We start from the raw sequence: 17,698 nt of genomic DNA on the forward strand, positions 1-17,698 counted from the left end.
CAACGGCTTGGAGAGGGCAGTACACACGAGGTTCAGGAAAGCCGACAATTGTCTTAGAGGCTGTGGCATCAGAAGATATTTGGATATGGCACGCATTTTTCGGATTACCAGGTACCCTAAACGATATCAATGTTCTTGATCGGTCTCCTGTTTTTGATGACATTATACAAGGTCGAGCACCTAAAGTTAAATTCAAGGTCAACAATCACACTTACTGACAGAATTTATCTGAATTGGTCAACATTTATCCAATCCATCCCACTTCCTCAAGGTAATAAAGCAGAGCTGTTTGCTAAACATCAAGAATCCACTAGGAAAGATGTCGAACGGGCTTTCGGGGTATTGCAATCGAGGTTTGCAATAGTAAAAAACCCAGGTCTACTATGGGACAAGGAAAAGTTAGGGAAGATTATGAGAACTTGTGTCATATTACACAATATGATTGTGGAGAACGAATATACTTCTCAGTTCGAGTCAGGAGAGTCAAGCCGAAGTTCGAAGGTCAAAAGGAGAGAAAGTTTGCATTTGAATAACATGCTAGGCATGCGCAATGAAGTTCGGGATTCAGGAAAACATGATAGTTTGAAAACTGATTTAGTTGAAAATGTATGGCAAAAATTTGGTAACATAGATGAATAATCTTTGTATGTTCATCACTTATCAATGTAATGAATAAATTTTAATTATAAAATATATTTTATAATATTATATTCATCTTTCCAAAATAATTTCAAAACTAAAAAAAAAATATATGAACCCCTTCTTCCAGTTCACTAATGCAGAAGCACAATAGCAAAAAGTTCAATACTATTCATGGCCCCACCAAAAAATATATTAAAAAAATGCTATGAACCCCAAAGGAGAATTCACTAATGTGGATGCTCTAACTTTCTACACAGGTATTCTCCTCGAGAGATGTCTCGAGAATTCACCTGGAATCCACACTTACCCGGACATTGGTCAAGCTGCATTTGGCACCACAGGACGCATCCTTGTCTCTGTAAGATTTTTAAAATGAATCTCAAGAGATCATGGTGACTTTGGTCGTGTGTGATCCTAACTTTAGATTTTAAATTACATTTCAGATACTTCTTTACGTGGAGTTATATGCAAGTACCAAACTCTAGCTCTTTCATAATAATTTATTTCTTCATTGACACTTCAATGTGATATATATGCCTTGAATTTCCACGTTTCTTTGCTGTTGCATGAGTCCTGAATAGAAGCCCATCAAGCATGTGCTTGGTGCCCAACGAAAATATTTATGTTTTGGGGCCAATAATAAAAGTAAAGATCATCTAGCTCTACTGTTAACACTGTTTTTAGCGTGGAATTGAATACGGGGTCAAATCTTCCCGCATCTTTTAATATTTTTACTGTTTTTTAGAAACAAAAGGGCCAAAAATATTTTTGAGCTTGTGGACCAATATTTTTCAGGCACTACCCTGGTTCTGGTTCTGTTAGGCCGATATGAACCATTTAATGTTAGTTAGGATATGATAATATCCAACTGTTAGAGAATAAGTATATTCCTCTATAGATAAGTATATACGGTTACGGATATGTTGTATATAATCTCACCTATGTGATCAATGTAATCCATCAAGTATTATACACTTTCATGGTATCAGAAGCTTACACGATCCTAGCTTCCTAAATACTCGCTTCTGCGAATTCTTTCTCCGTCTTTCCTCTCCCACCTCTCTCCTCTTCATTTTCCTCTGATTCTTTTCTCCTGATGAACCATGTGTTTCGAGCCTATATTGGGAAGTTTGTGGTGGTGTATTTCGATGACATTCTCATCTACAGCCAATCAATGGGCGTCCACCTGATCCACCTTCGGGAGATACTCGATGGTCTCCGCAAAGAGACGTTGTATGCTAACTATAAAAAATGTGCTTTTGGTATTGATAGTCTCGTCTTTTTGGGGTTTGTAGTGACCTCACAGGGCGTGCAAGTGGACGAAGAAAAGGTCCGAGCTATCAAGGAGTGGCCTATACCAAAAACCGTGGCTGAAGTAAGGAAATTTCATGGCCTTGCTGGATTCTACCGGCGGTTTGTTCAAGACTTTAGTACTATCGCAGCTTCACTGACCGAAATCATCAAGAAGAGTGTCGGCTTTACGTGGGGACCAGCTCAAGATCATGCATTCCGGTTACTAAAGAAGAGACTTACTAATGCACCATTGTTGTTCTTACCTGATTTTCTCAAAACGTTTGAAGTCAAATGTGACGCATCTGGAATTGGTATTGGCGCCGTGCTTATGCAAGATAAGAGGCCGATTGCCTTCTTTAGTGAAAACCTGGGAGGGGCAACTCTCAATTATCCGACCTATGACAAGGAACTATATGCGTTGGTTAGGGCGCTTGAGACCTTGCAACATTACTTATGGCCAAAAGAGTTTGTTATTCATACAGATCATCAATCTCTCAAGCACTTAAAGGGGCAACAGAAGTTGAATAAGAGACATGCTCGGTGGGTTGAGTTTATTGAAAATTTTCCCTATGTTATTAAGTTCAAGCAAGGCAAAGAGAATGTTGTTGCCGATGCTCTCTCCAGGCGATATGCGTTGCTCTTATCCATGGAAGCCCAGCAACTAGGATTCGAGCAGATCAAGTCTTACTATGATCAAGACCCGGACTTCCATGATACCTATCAGGCGACAACATGGCAAGCAGTTGATAAATTCTATCAGATGGATGGCTTCCTTTTCTACAACAACCGTTTGTGCATCCCTGCTTGTTCCTTACGCAAACTCATCGTTCGTGAGGCCCATGGAGGAGGACTCATGGGACACTTTGGCGTCGTCAAAACACTCAGTTCCTTGCAACAAAACTTCTTCTGGCCGCGCATGAAGGCTTATGTGGAACGTGTTTGCGGGCGATGTGTTGTTTGCAAGCAGTCCAAATCAAAGGTTCAACCTCAAGGTTTGTATACTCCTTTACCTATTCCTACTGCACCATGGGTAGATGTGTCTATGGACTTTGTCTGAGGATTGCCTAGAACTAGGAAGGGCCGAGATAGTATCTTTGTGGTTGTAGATCGATTCCCTAAAATGGCTCACTTTATACCCTGTCATAAGACAGAAGATGCTACAATGGTGGCTGAATTATTCTTTAGAGAAGTTGTTAGGTTGCATGGATTACCTAGAACCATTGTTTCTGATAGAGATACTAAGTTTCTTAGTCACTTTTGGAGAACTTTATGGGCTAAGCTAGGTACTAAGTTACTATTTTCTACAGCTTGTCATCCACAAACTGATGGAAAAACTGGGGTAGTAAATAGGACTTTGTCTACTTTACTGCACGCCTTAGTAAAACGCAATATCAAGACTTGGGAGGATTGTTTACCACATGTAGAATTTGCTTATAACCATTCTGTGCATTCTGCTACTAAGTTAACTCCTTTTCAAGTTGTGTATGGTTTTAATCCTTTGTCTCCATTGGATCTCTTTGCTTTACCTTTGAAAGAACAAGCTAATCTTGATGGCAAGAGCAAAGCCGAGTTTGTGGTGTCTTTACATGAACAGGTTCGGCGAAACATTGCAGAACGAACTGAGATGTATGCACGGAAGGCAAACAAAGGGCGTCGTGAGTTGCTTCTTTCCCCGGGTGATCAGGTTTGGATACACATGCGTAAAGAGATGTTTCCTGAGGAACGAAAGTCCAAGTTATTACCGCGCAAGGATGGACCATTTACAGTTTTGGATCTCTAAACCTCGGATTCCTCTTTGCCTTCATACCGAAACGGTTTCCCCTCTTCCCTTGTCCCATGTACAGGCTGCAAAGGACCGTTACTGGAATGGAGCAATGCACGAGGAATATGATGCCCATATTAAACGCGGTACGTGGGTTCTAGTACCTCGACCCTCAAATGTTAACATAATACGTTCTATGTGGCTTTTTCGGCATAAGTTTAATGCAGATGGAACACATAAACGCCACAAGGCACGCTTGGTTGGTAATGGGAAATCGCAGCGACCGGGAATCGACTGCCTGGATACATTCAGTCCGGTGGTCAAACCTGCATCCATTCGATCAGTTCTACACGTGGCCCTAGCTCGAAATTGGCCTCTCCGTCAGCTTGACGTCAAGAACGCCTTCCTCCATGGCGACCTTGCAGAAACGGTCTACATGCACCAGCCACCAGGGTTCGTCGACAAGTCCAAACCTAACCACGTCTGCTTGCTCAAACGATCACTCTATGGGCTCAAGCAGGCTCCGCGAACATGGTACACAAAATTTGCCACAGTCGCTAAACAGATCGGATTTATCCAAAGCAGGTGTGATTCCTCCCTGTTCATCATCAACAAAGGTTATGACACTGCGTATTTGCTACTTTATGTCGACGACATCATCCTTACAGCATCTACACCGGCACTGCTCAGTCGGATACTCTCAGGCCTCTCTGCTGCATTTGACATCACCGATCTTGGACAGCTTCATCACTTTTTGGGAATTGGTGTTACATATAATGACAAAGGGATGTTTCTGAGTCAACAAAATTACATTGCTGACACACCGTGCGTCAATGACCAACTGCAACCCTTGCAACACTCCAGTTGATACCAAACCTAAACTTGCTGCTGACGAAGGTAAACCAGTTTCTGACCCTTCCCACTATCGCAGTTTAGCGGGTGCGTTACAGTATCTGACACTCACACGACCCGAAATAGCCTTCGCCGTTCAACAAGTCTGTCTGTTCATGCACGACCCACGTGAAGCACATCTCGCAGCACTGAAACGCATTCTGCGGTACCTCAAGGGCACCATCTCCCACGGTCTTCAACTCAACAAGTCATCCATTACTGACCTTGTCGCATATTCCGATGCTGATTGGGCCGGTTGTCCATCTACTAGACGTTCCACCTCCGGCTACTGCGTGTTTCTTGGCGAAAGTCTGATCTCCTGGTCATCCAAACGTCAAGACACGGTTTCCCGCTCTAGTGCAGAGGCGGAGTATCGCGGCGTTGCCAATGCAGTCGCAGAAACGATCTGGATTCGCAACCTACTTCTGGAACTCGGATGCCCCCTTAAGAAAGCTACCCTTGTCTACTGTGATAATATCTCAGCCGTGTATCTCTCATCTAATCCTGTTCAGCACCAGCGAACAAAGCATATTGAGATCGATCTGCATTTTGTACGAGAGAGAGTCTCTATGGGACATGTCCGCGTCTTTCATGTTCCTACACATCTTCAGTACGCAGACATATTTACCAAGGGCCTCCCTTCACAGTTGTTCACTGATTTTCGCTCCAGTCTCAGCGTTCGACAAGCTCCGCTTCCACTGAGGGGGAGTGTTAGTTAGGATATGATAATATCCAACTGTTAGAGAATAAGTATATTCCTCTATAGATAAGTATATACGGTTACGGATATGTTGTATATAATCTCACCTATGTGATCAATGTAATCCATCAAGTATTATACACTTTCATTTAATCCCATCACAAACTCACAACATCGTCATTGACACTGTTTTTATCTTCTTTGTTTTAGGCATCTTGTGTGGAGTACATAATAATGATGAGTGATAATTTGTCCGGGATGTTCCCAAACACATCCTTATATATCAGTGGACTATCTCTAGATTCTAAACAAGTTTTCGCCATTACCACTACTCTAATTGTTCTGCCCACTGTCTGGCTCAGAGACCTTAGCTTATTGTCCTATCTCTCAGGTTCATCTCTCCTATTTTACACAAACATACTTCAGATTTGATCTTCTTAGTTCTAAGAGATGTAATTTTTTTTTTCTTAGCGGGAGGTGTCTTCTCTTCAATCTTGCTTGCACTCTGCCTCTTTTGGGCTGGCTCTGTCGGTAGAGTTGGATTTCACCTGAGTGGAAAAGCTCTCGATTTAACGAACTTGCCCGTTGCTATCGAAATTTATGGGTTCGATTTTGGAAGTCATTCTGTTTTCCCCAACATTTACTCATCCATGAAAGGGCCTTCGAAGTTTCCTCTTGTGCTTCTCATCAGGTAATAAAACACCTGCTTGTAACGCAAGAAACCTTTAGGTCATATATCATTAAATATTAATCTTTGCTTTATACAGTTTTGCGTTTTGCACGTTATTTTACATCGCTGTAGCGGTTTGTGGATACACGATGTTTGGTGACGCGATTCAATCCCAGTTCACACTGAACATACCTCAACATTTCACCTCATCTAAAATCGCAGCATGGACAGCGGTTAGACAACTATCAAACCAACAAACTAGTGTCTTCTTCACATTATGCTCATAGTATTTTTTATCAATGACTTTTAAACTTTTTTTATATTTAGGTCGTTACGCCAATGAAGAAATACGCTTTAACCATCACTCCAGTCGTGCTAAGCCTCGAATAACTCATACCATCCTCGTCAAGATAAAGATGAGATCCAAAGGTGTCTCTATGCTTTTTAGATCCGTATTAGTTCTCTCCACTTTGGTTGTTGCACTCACAGTTCCATTCTTCGGTAAGCTCTTTATCTCTATCACTCTCCCATTAGCCTAGCTTCTTTCTTAAGAAACCCATTTCTTAAAAAAAATTACACGTTACTTACCTCGTATAATTAAAAACGTTAATTACAGCTACTGTCGCGGCTCTGATCTTTCATCGCAATGCTTATAGTAAGTTTCCAAAAAAACAAATCAATCTATTTAGTAATTATCGATGAAAGCACGTTTTTGACGATTTTGGTTTTCGTCTTCTCAGGCGTTAATATTCCCGTGTCTATGCTATATGAGTATTATGAAGGGTAGATTAAGTAACTCTCAAGTAAGGACACAATTAGATCTTCAAATTTTCTCTATTTTCAATGTTCACATAAAATTTTGACTGAAAAAAATTGTTTTGGTTCTCAGATTGGAATTTGTATTTTCATCGTCATTATCGGCGTTGTGAGCGGTTGTTGTGGAACTTGCTCTGCAATCGCTAGATTAATTGGCGAAATGGCCTAAACGGTTATACTCTTTCTCGAGAAACTTCATCAAAGAACAGCAAGGAATACAGGATGGGATACCTTCACTAGAATAAAACGAATTTTTGCCAACTTTTAAAGATTTCTTTTGCGATTTTATTTTATTATAATAATTTAAGTACTCTATGATCGAGTGCTATATATATATGATATAATCATACATCGCTTTAGTTTTTGTTTATATTAATATCAGTTTGTGTCATGCATCTATTTTAATATTTGCTTGTGTATTTGTGGAAAATGGAGAGGATGTTTTGAAGTTAAACAGACTGCTACAACGATTATCACAGTAGATGTGTTGTCCCGGTAATGAAAATGAAGAATATGTACATACCGGAGTTCGACAAGCATGGTTTAGTTGTTTCACTAGTTTTTCAAATACAACTATACGTTTTGTGAAAGTGTGGAAACATTAAATATCAAGATCTACCTACACTTCTATATTATTGACTGCATGCATGACAACGCATACACAACCCCTATTTTCCGTTACATGTTCAATTATAAATCTAAAAATAACCTTGCCTGAAACGTTTTCATTATTATTGTTATTTTTTGAAATAAGCCCCCTGCGATAATTAACCGTTAATTTGTGTATTATCTATTCTATTAAAATAGCAGTGTGACTCATTGATAAAAGTATGGTCCAACTATTATTTTTTAATTTTTATCATTATTTAGAATATTATTTATTATGCTTTATGCCATTAGACCTATATTTAAATTACCAATTGAAAAGACCCAAAAAGATGTAAAACAAAAAATATCCACCTTTTTTAAGGGCGGATCAGAATGTAGTAATTCCATTAAAAATGAATAGATCACAAATACTAATTCTATATGAACATGGCGGAGTGGAATGATCGTGTCAATATTATAATCCCTTCCTCTGTGAAATGTTGTTTCCACTCCGTGGCCATCAAGATTAGAGCATCATTAACCCTAAAGTTATATAAGTGGAGTGCTTAAAAAAAATTTTAATTTTTTTTTTGTCTGAAAAAAAAAATTAAAAAAAATAACCAATCGCGCGCTGTCACGTGTCAGTGAGATCCGCGAACAGTGCAACCAACAACAGCTTGTGACGTCTAATTAAATGTTGTTTCTTCTTCTTTTTCTTTTTCCTTTTTTTTTAATTAAAAAATTGCTAAACATCCCTTAAGCAACCAAGGTTAATGGTGCTCTTAGGCATTAAACATGCACACTTTCTCTGTAAAATAACAAGAATTTAACAACAAAATGTTTGGGGTTGAAGTCATATCTACTTTTGATAAATGTTCTAAGAGCAGGATTAACGCTGAAACCCCACATGGAGTTTTTTATTTATTTTTATTTTTTATTTTTATTTTTTTGTCTGAGTAAAAAAAAAAAAAAAATTAAATACCAACCAATTGCAGGCCGCCACGTGTCAGTGGGGCCCGCAAACAGTTGAAAAACTCACCAAAAGGCCGTTCTTATTTTGGCTTCCCTGTGATCGATTTTTCCCTTTTCTGTGGTCCCCCCACCTAAAAACCCCACTAAAAACCCCATTCCCCTCCCGATAACTCTAACGCCTCATGTACTTTAACATAATCTCTTATTGCCACATATAATGTGCCCTAACATAGTCGTATACTCGTATATATGGGCCATATGGCACCAAATTCTAGCTTAACTTTTTTTTTTGTTTGAACACAAATTCTAGCTTAACTATATATTAACAAAAAGGTTATAACTACCGTTAGTGGGTTCTAAAAATGTCAAAGTGGTGTTCAAAGGCTACTTGTGCCATTTTCTCATTTCTAGAAGAAGATTTGCATTTACTGGGTGAATCCACTTATAACATAGACAAAGAGAAACACGTCTCCATGCACCCCCTTAAATGATTCCTTTTTTTAAATAAAAAATCTACGTTTGGGGAAAGAAAAATAAAATTGTGAAAGGTGCAAACTATCACAGATTTTGAGATACGGCTATAAGAGTGCACTTCCACCTCAGGTTCGTAGCACTCTCTTCTTCTCCGCCTCTCCGTTGGTTTTCGTGACAGAGACATACAAAAAGAAGATGAAGCAAGAGGAGCAAGAGAGGGAAGATTTGTATCACACAGATGACGATGAGGACGAAGAAAGCCAAGCCCATAGCTCTGTTCCGTCGACTCCTTTGTCTCGTAACGACTCCAATAACGATGCCGTTCCATGGCCTCGGAGTTATCGGTAAATCATAAATATTGTTATGTTTATATTATTTTTGTAAGAGATCTAAGAAAAATCTTATTTAGATGATTTTTTTTTCTTTTATTGGTTTTATTTTCAGACAATCTATGGATTTGTTGACTGGAGTTACACCTCCTATTAGCACAAATCTTGTGTCTTCATTTCGAAAGCGGAGACAAAGCTCTGCTTTTGGTTCATTTGCTTCTTCCTCAAGCAAACAGTCACTTCTCATCGACAAAGATGAGACTCAAAACTCGGTTGTAACATCGATCAAATCATTTATTGATTCTCACCTCAAGCTATCAGTCCCGGATGATCTTTCGATTCCACAAGAAAACCGCAAGTGCACTATATCTCAGTCCTTATTAAACGGTAATCAATCAGAAGTTTCTCAGACTGACTTTTAGTTTGGTCTTTTTTGAGTGTTTCCTGCATGGTTTGTTATTAGTCAAAATTTAGCTTCTTATAAAACCTATTTATGTATGACTTCTAACTTATTTTATCTTTTTCGCGGTTGTAGGAATCAATGTTCTATGCGGAGGAGCTTTACTTACAATGCCTTATGCATTGAAAGAAGGAGGGTGGCTAGGGCTTCTCATACTCTTCTCCTTTGGCATCATCACTCTCTACACAGGTATTCTCCTCAAGAGATGTCTCGAGAATTCACCTGGAATCCACACTTACCCGGACATCGGTCAAGCTGCATTCGGCACCACTGGACGCATACTCCTCTCTGTAAGCTATCTCTGCATGCCTTCTTAACAGATCATCATAACTTGTGTATGATCCTAATAACTCTAAACATTTCCGATTACATTTCAGATATTTCTCTACGCGGACTTATACGTAAGTACCAAACTCTCTTTCACGTTTAGGGTTTAGTCTTAGTTAGTCCAAAAACACTTATACAACACACACAAAATATTTTGATTAATGAATATTACTGAAGCTATTTTCTTGTATTTGTAGGCAACTTGTGTGGAATACATAATAATGATGAGTGATAATATGTCAGGGATGTTCCCAAATACCTCTTTATACATCGCTGGAATCTCTGTAAACTCGAATCAAGTTTTTGCCATTACCACCACTCTTATCGTTCTTCCGACTGTTTGGCTTAGAGACCTTAGCTTATTGTCCTATATCTCAGGTTCATCTCCTAAATTATTTGATCTATTTTGCCTCCTAAGAGTGAGTTTTCATTCATTTTTCTTTTTTAATAGCCGGAGGTGTATTCTCTTCAATCTTGCTAGCCCTTTGCCTCTTTTGGGTCGGATCTGTAGGCGGAGTTGGATTTCAACTTCAAGGACAAGTTCTTGATTTAACTAACTTACCCGTTGCCATCGGAATTTATGGGTTTGGTTTTGGGGGTCACGCTGTTTTACCCAACATTTACTCATCCATGAAAGAGCCTTCCAAGTTTCCACTGGTGCTTCTCATGAGGTAGAAAGAACCATTTCTTTTGCTACAAGAAACCTCTAGTTAGGGTTTATTTCTTTCCCTTGTGATATCATTATATTATTCATTTTGCAGTTTTGGGTTTTGCACGCTGTTTTATATCGCTATATCGGTTTGTGGATACACGATGTTTGGTGAGGCGATACAATCACAGTTCACGTTGAACATGCCTCAACATTTCACCTCATCTAAAATCGCGGTTTGGACAGCAGTAAGATAAAGACACATCTCATCTCTTCCTCCACTTTATGCTCATAATGTTTTTCTTTTCTCAGTTCATTCTAAATTGTTATAATATTAGGTTATTACGCCAATGACAAAATACCCTTTAACGCTCACTCCAGTCTTGCTAAGCCTAGAAGAACTCTTACCTTCTTCGTCAAGAAAGATGAGATCCAAAGGTGTCTCTATGCTTATCAGAACCATCTTAGTTCTCTCTACTTTGGTCGTCGCACTCACAGTCCCATTCTTCGGTACTATTTCCCTACCTCTCATTACTTCACAACCTAACTTGTTTTTCAAGAAACAATTTCTAGAAAACAATAACATCCGTTATCGGAAAAAAAATGTCAACTGCAGCTACTGTCGCGGCTCTGATCGGATCTTTCGTCGCGATGCTTATCGTAAGTTTCTCCAAGAACCAAAAAAAAAAATCTTTTGATATATCAAGATAAAAACAATGTTCTTGACGATTTGTTTTTTTTTTTTCGTTTTCTCAGGCGGTAATATTCCCATGTCTCTGTTATCTAAAGATTATGAAGGGTAGATTAACTAACTTTCACGTAAGAATATGATTCTATATGTTCAATTTTTTTTTTCAACTATTCTATTTTTTTTTTTTTTTTTTTTTTTTTTTTTTTTTTTTTTTTTTTTTTTTTTTTTTTTTTTTTTTTTTTTTTTTTTTTTTGAACAAAAATTTTCAACTATTCTATATGTTCAATTTTTATTTATGTTTTTAAGTTAAAAAAAAAAATTATTTACGTTTTCATAGTCAATGCTTCACAAACACATAAGCTAGCTTAACTTTGATTTATAAGATTTTCGTTTTTTCCAGATGGCGATTTGTATACTCATCATTATCGTCGGCGTTGTGAGCGGTTGCTGCGGAACTTACTCTGCTATTGTCAGATTAATCGGCGAAATGACTTGACTGGTTTTGCGGGATAAGGAGCATATTCTTTCTTGAGAGAACTTCAACCAAGTTTTTATTTTTTAATATTTGCTACTAGTTTTCTTTCATCCAAGCTTTATTTTACAGTGTCGGCTTAAGGTATCTATGGATTATATACTATATTACGTTTTTTTAAAGGGTTTACTATACTATATATAGTGCTGGGCAAAACCATAATCAGATGTGGAAATATATCTCCAAATACCAACACACATTCACTTCTTACTCCTTTAAGATGACATAACCGATATCCTGGAAACATGTAATAATGTGTATAAACGACTTTTTAACATAAAGCTGTGTAAGCGTCCAGAATAATTACAGTTTAGTTTGTATTTTCTTTTACCGTTTCGATATCTTCAACGAATAAAGGTCAATTAATTAAAAAAGAAAAGAAATATATAGCCGTTGGGGAAGAAGGAAGAGCGTAACGACTATTTTTTTATCCCTTTGGGTTTATTTATAGAGCCTTTAGTAACAACGCACAAGCTTCATCACTCGTCTCTTCTCTTCTCTCAAACTCTCACATTCTTCTTCACGGTAAATCTCAGATTATTTTAAAAAAACAGAGTTATGTTGTCTATCACTTGACCTCTCTCTCTCTCTCTCTCTCGTTCTGATTCGTTGCTGATTCTAGTATAACTATTTCCAGGAGAAAAGATGAACGATCTAATGACCAACTCGTTCACGTGCTACATTGACCTAAGGAAAGCAGCGATGAAGGATTTGGAAGCAGAACCAGACTTTGATGTCGAGATGGCAAACAAAACAGATGAGAATCTCTCTTGTTTTCTCGAAGAAGCTGAGAAAGTGAAAGCACTCTCTCGGATCCGAGCAGTACAACGAAGAGAGTGAGAGTGGGAGAGTGGGAGTGGGAGAGTGAGAGTGAGAGTCAGGTGAGAGTGAGAAGAGTGGGAGCGTGGCTCCGCTCGTGGGGAGCGCGGCTCGGCTCGGAGAGGGCGGCTCGGCTCGGGGGAGCGCGGTTCGCGGCTCGGGGGAGCGCGGCTCGGGGGAGCGCGGCTCGGGGGAGCGCGGCTCGGGGGAGCGCGGCTCGGGGGAGCGCGGCTCGGGGGAGCGCGGCTCGGGGGAGCGCGGCTCGGGGGAGCGCGGCTCGGGGGAGCGCGGCTCGGGGGAGCGCGGCTCGGGGGAGCGCGGCTCGGGGGAGCGCGGCTCGGGGGAGCGCGGCTCGGGGGAGCGCGGCTCGGGGGAGCGCGGCTCGGGGGAGCGCGGCTCGGGGGAGCGCGGCTCGGGGGAGCGCGGCTCGGGGGAGCGCGGCTCGGGGGAGCGCGGCTCGGGGGAGCGCGGCTCGGGGGAGCGCGGCTCGGGGGAGCGCGGCTCGGGGGAGCGCGGCTCGGGGGAGCGCGGCTCGGGGGAGCGCGGCTCGGGGGAGCGCGGCTCGGGGGAGCGCGGCTCGGGGGAGCGCGGCTCGGGGGAGCGCGGCTCGGGGGAGCGCGGCTCGGGGGAGCGCGGCTCGGGGGAGCGCGGCTCGGGGGAGCGCGGAGGCTTGGATATAAGTAGATGATCCTCTAACAGATCCATCCACATCAGCTCCCCACCACGCTTAACGTTCTTAGCCTCCCAGAATCGAAGCAGTCTCACCTCCACAACGGATGAGCACCGCCCAGACTTGAGATCGGAAAAGAAAACCTTTGTCATAACCCTTGAGAAAGATGATGAGTAAGATTTGAGAATGGGTGTGAGATTAGGAAAGCGTAGAGAGCGCACCTGTGAAATCGCAACTACACGATCTAGCAGATGAACGGCGCAAGAAGTTGATTCGTAGTGGGATAGGGATTAAAGACAATTTAAGATGATTTAGAACAAAACCGTTACAGGATCTAGACAGTCGATGCGCCGATAGTCGACGAACGAAGAAAAGGAAGGGAGCATCTGTCTAGGGTTCCCGTAGTAGATTTGTATAGATGGGCCTCACGACAAAGAACCTTTAGACAGAAGCACGACAGAAACATTTGATTAGCACGACAAAAGCCCATGCGAAGCCCGTTTCGACAAAATAACGCTTTAGTGGTACGGAGCATATCTGACGTGTCAGCGCAGGAGACCGACCTCCTATTTCCGACGTGTCATTTCTGTTGGCATCACCCGGAGTGATACAAAGTCTTTTATATAAAGATGATAATTTGTTTCAGTGGGACACACTACCAGCCACAAAAGTTTTATAATTGCAACAATGTTTTATACTTAAACCATGTACAAAGCAAAATTAATATTATATTTCCTTAAGAAGAACGAACGCAAAGAAAAGAAAAGAACGAAAAAAGTTTAACATGATCATAAAGAAGCAGAGCTTATTGATAAGAAGGTCCATATGTTTAATGCTTCATTTTACTTTGGTTTTCTTTGTTTACATGGCTTTTACGCTTCAGGTAAATCTAAAATTGACTTTTTTAAAACATTGACGACATCCTCGGGGTTGAAACTAAACAAAGATCAGTAAAACAACTTAGAAACACATCTTGGTGATAAACACATCTTGGTGATATTCACCGTTTGGCTAAAGAAATAAAAGAAGCAACCAATGGAGAATAATAATAAGCAAAACGCAGTTAAGGGAACTAAAGCGGGCATAAGCACATTAGTTATTAGACATTAAGTTTTATTTGATTTTTTCTACACGCTCCATTAGGAGTTGCCTGTGGCAGATGAGTTCCTGTATGCTTGATTCGCTTGCTTGGTGAGTCTCGAATTTTAAGTGATTTGTGTCAAAATGACAAATCCACTGTTATTGAAACATGAATTTTAAAAACTCATTTAAAATCCAGTGTTATTGAACTTGACATTTTATAAAGTACTCTGAAATCCACTGTTATTGAAAATATTTTAAGTTGTGGAGTTTTAAAATTTTCAAGTGATTTTAGAGTGTTTGAGTGGAGTTTCTTAGTTAAAAAAAAAAAAAACTCAAATCCCATGGTTTTAGGTGATATTCTAGAGTGGTTTAACAAAAATCATTTTATTCTCTGCAATTCCTTAAATTCATCTAAAACCTCATTAAAAATCAAATCACCTCAAATTTTAGATTGAATACACCCCATAAGAGACGTCTGTTAAATAAGAAATATAAAAGCATGTTTATTGTAAGAGACCCAACCTAAAAGACTTACAATAAACATGCTCTAAGAGACGTTTCTTAATTTTTTTATTTAAAAATTAAGAGATTGTATCTTATATTACGCTAAGAACCTAAACCTAAGAGACTAACGTGCTCTTATCTAAAATACTTGACCAGTAACATTTTGGGTAGATTATAAAAACGATGGATACGTCTAAACTCGCCGTGACCATACACAAATACTTTTTCGAATCTCGATCTTATTTGCTAAATAATTGAACCGGATGAATGGTAGCTTATCTTTAAAAAAAACAAAACATTAGTAGCTTCTCTTCTTCCAAGTCTAGTATCAACTCCAACACAAGACACGACTCAAGGATTTTACACTTGTGATTCAGCATGTGGCCTTAACCCAGCAGGTTGACTTGTACGATAATAAACAAAGAAAAAGAATTCGTACGTTATCTACAAAGTCAATCGCACCGAGAGTTTAGTTGCGGTGGAACATGAAAATAGTCAAATGCTGAAAATGTACGTCGAGATAGATGAGTTAGCGTATGCGTATCAATTAAATTTAAATGTGAAGCAACAAACAACTAAATGAATAGTTTCATGTTACTGTGTTCCTAATTATGTTTTTAAACCATTAATAACGGTCACCGACTAGTTGATAACTTGAGCAATACTAATAATTATGCATAAATCAACTTAGAACACATTTTTCTTAGATAAAATAATATTTTTTCTAACAAACTCAAAGTCGACCGCTGTTTAAAGTAATGTGGCGGTTTCGATTGTACATAGGGAAACACTAAACTAGTGCTGGGTGTCAAGTGGTACGGACGAAGTGAGATCTAAGTATTTCTTTGCTTCTAAAATTACCCCAAAATACTAATTGCACATTTGCACATGCATTTCTCTTTACTATTTTCTCGTAAAATTATTACGTAAACGGGTACTGATACTTAATCAACAACATGGATTAAAATCCTAACTCACATGTAGTACAATTTATTAAGTGTCGTCTAATGCGATAGATTATTAGTCTCTAATAGTTTTTTGGATGGGATTACAAATTTACAGATTTACATCTAATTCATACGATATATGTGTAAACAGTGTAATTAGAATACAGTTCGTCAAATCGACTAAAACCCAACAAAATTGTGAAAACATATCGTAGTTAGAGATATACACATACTTACGTTCCTTGAGATCAATTATTTTTAGAACTATTTCTCAAAAAAAAATTATTTATAGAACTAAAAAATATGAGCTATTGACAATAAATCCAGCCACATGGATATAGTGGTCGAATATTTTAAATTTTTATATAAAATTGTATGATATATATATATATATGAAGCTTTTGGAATTTTATGGATTGCGAAAAATAATTTTAGTTGTCAATATAACTCGTCTTAGTATATATTTTATATGATGTGATCTTCTCTATTTTTTTTCTTTATGCAGTTATGTATCAGGATGAATTTAAATTATACACCACATTTTGAACAAACATGCATGCATACTTTTTTTGTTTTGAAAACGGTCTACAACATGCATACATAGTATCCTTACAACCAATGAAACACAATTATACAGCATACATACGTATTTTCTTTATTACATTTTTCTGACGTACAACATACATACATATTGGATCGGATCGGAGGGTTTAATTCATGTGAGATTTCCAATTTGTCACCCAACTTGCAAATTGACCAAAGGAAAATGCATCAGGTGCCCATGTGCGCACCATGTGTGTATGCTATTGTATTATAATAAAAATATTATTAACTGACTAACAATGAATACAAAATATTGCATTTGAGTGATGTTTGGTATTTTATCGTAAATACCAAAATAACAATAGTAGCAACTGACTAACAATGTATTGTTAGTCGATGTTACTTCTTAGCCAGATATCACAAAATATGAGAAAACAATCCCCAAAACTTCAAATAAACTGCATTCTACAAAACAGTTATCAGTCTTAGCGAATTCGCCATATTATATACCACCTTTGATTAAGTCTGACTCAGTTCTATCCCTTTTGGTTGTCAAAAAAAAAACTATACCACCTTTGGTTGATTAGATAATCAGTTAAGCTCAGTCTGACGCAGTTATAATCCTCTTTGGCTAATACGGCGCTACTATTCCCGATGAAACTACAATTTCAGCAAAATATTTGAAGTTACTTCTTTTTTTTTTTTTGATCAAATTTGAAGTTACTTCTTCAGACTTGAGTCCGTAACTTTTTTTTAACCTAACGCGAATAAGTAAAATTTTGATGACGAAAAGGGTCAGAAGATTTTTCTTTATTGCTTTACAGAAAGTCAGAAACAAGAATAAGTACCAAAAGTGGAATAGCTAATGCCACAGATGATTTCAAACTTCAAAGAAAAATGGAACATAATGTTCAAAAAGAAAAAAAGGAACAATTATAATTTTGCAAGGTAATTTTTCGTATTTCCTTAGATAATTTTAAAATATAATTATACTTTCAGATAAAACATATAATTATCACGAAATAATCATTTGATGTTTTCACATATCTTTTATAACTCTTAAAGAAACACTGTGCACTAATTTAAATATATAAATGATGAAATGTGCACATATACACGATTATTACGTCGGGATGATAAATAAAGTCACTCGATCATAAACGTTAGTAATGATTTAAGCCAAAAAAGGAATCAAACTTAAATGCGGAATCACAAATTATGTGTTTTTTTTCCTTTGATTGAAAGTAATAAGAAATCATTTAAAAATGACTTAAATTTGAATAAAACAGTATTCTCTCCGTTTCATAATATAAATAGTTTTAGCTAAAAACACGAA

General features: G+C 38.5%; 2 protein-coding genes and 1 pseudogene across 3 annotated transcripts; all 3 read left to right on the forward strand.

Moving 5' to 3' along the window:
- Positions 1-6,985, forward strand: part of LOC106333532 — an 11,501-nt pseudogene extending 4,516 nt beyond the window's left edge.
- A 1,970-nt stretch (positions 6,986-8,955) lies between these two features.
- LOC106332804 (vacuolar amino acid transporter 1-like) lies at positions 8,956-11,932 on the forward strand. 2 transcript variants are annotated; one of them, XM_013771298.1, is made up of 11 exons: positions 8,956-9,152; positions 9,253-9,524; positions 9,673-9,887; positions 9,975-9,998; positions 10,122-10,302; positions 10,376-10,595; positions 10,686-10,821; positions 10,912-11,083; positions 11,190-11,233; positions 11,330-11,332; positions 11,665-11,932. In XM_013771298.1, the coding sequence occupies exons 1-11, from the start codon at positions 9,004-9,006 to the stop codon at positions 11,758-11,760; spliced, it is 1,512 nt and encodes a 503-aa protein (XP_013626752.1). In that variant the 5' UTR covers positions 8,956-9,003; the 3' UTR covers positions 11,761-11,932. The 2 variants fall into 2 exon arrangements, with proteins under 2 accessions (XP_013626752.1, XP_013626751.1); XM_013771297.1 differs by having other exon boundaries at positions 11,330-11,392; positions 11,665-11,930.
- A 509-nt stretch (positions 11,933-12,441) lies between these two features.
- On the forward strand, positions 12,442-13,303 carry LOC106329594 (sperm acrosomal protein FSA-ACR.1-like). The gene is made up of 2 exons (XM_013768288.1): positions 12,442-12,618; positions 12,692-13,303. The coding sequence occupies exons 1-2, from the start codon at positions 12,442-12,444 to the stop codon at positions 13,301-13,303; spliced, it is 789 nt and encodes a 262-aa protein (XP_013623742.1).
- The last annotated feature ends 4,395 nt before the right edge of the window (positions 13,304-17,698 follow it).

The sequence above is a fragment of the Brassica oleracea genome, chromosome C3 (assembly GCF_000695525.1).
Source record: "Brassica oleracea var. oleracea cultivar TO1000 chromosome C3, BOL, whole genome shotgun sequence".
NCBI lineage: Eukaryota > Viridiplantae > Streptophyta > Magnoliopsida > Brassicales > Brassicaceae > Brassica > Brassica oleracea.

Bases quoted from the DNA above. Each gene is read 5' to 3' on its own strand.
- LOC106332804 (XM_013771297.1), top strand. From the start codon at position 9,004: ATGAAGCAAGAGGAGCAAGAGAGGGAAGATTTGTATCACACAGATGAC. The intron at 11,084-11,189 runs GTACTATTTCCC...TGTCAACTGCAG, and splicing joins ACTCACAGTCCCATTCTTCG to CTACTGTCGCGGCTCTGATC. The intron at 11,234-11,329 runs GTAAGTTTCTCC...TCGTTTTCTCAG, and splicing joins CTTTCGTCGCGATGCTTATC to GCGGTAATATTCCCATGTCT.
- LOC106329594 (XM_013768288.1), top strand. From the start codon at position 12,442: ATGAACGATCTAATGACCAACTCGTTCACGTGCTACATTGACCTAAGG. The intron at 12,619-12,691 runs GTACAACGAAGA...GAGAGTGAGAAG, and splicing joins CACTCTCTCGGATCCGAGCA to AGTGGGAGCGTGGCTCCGCT.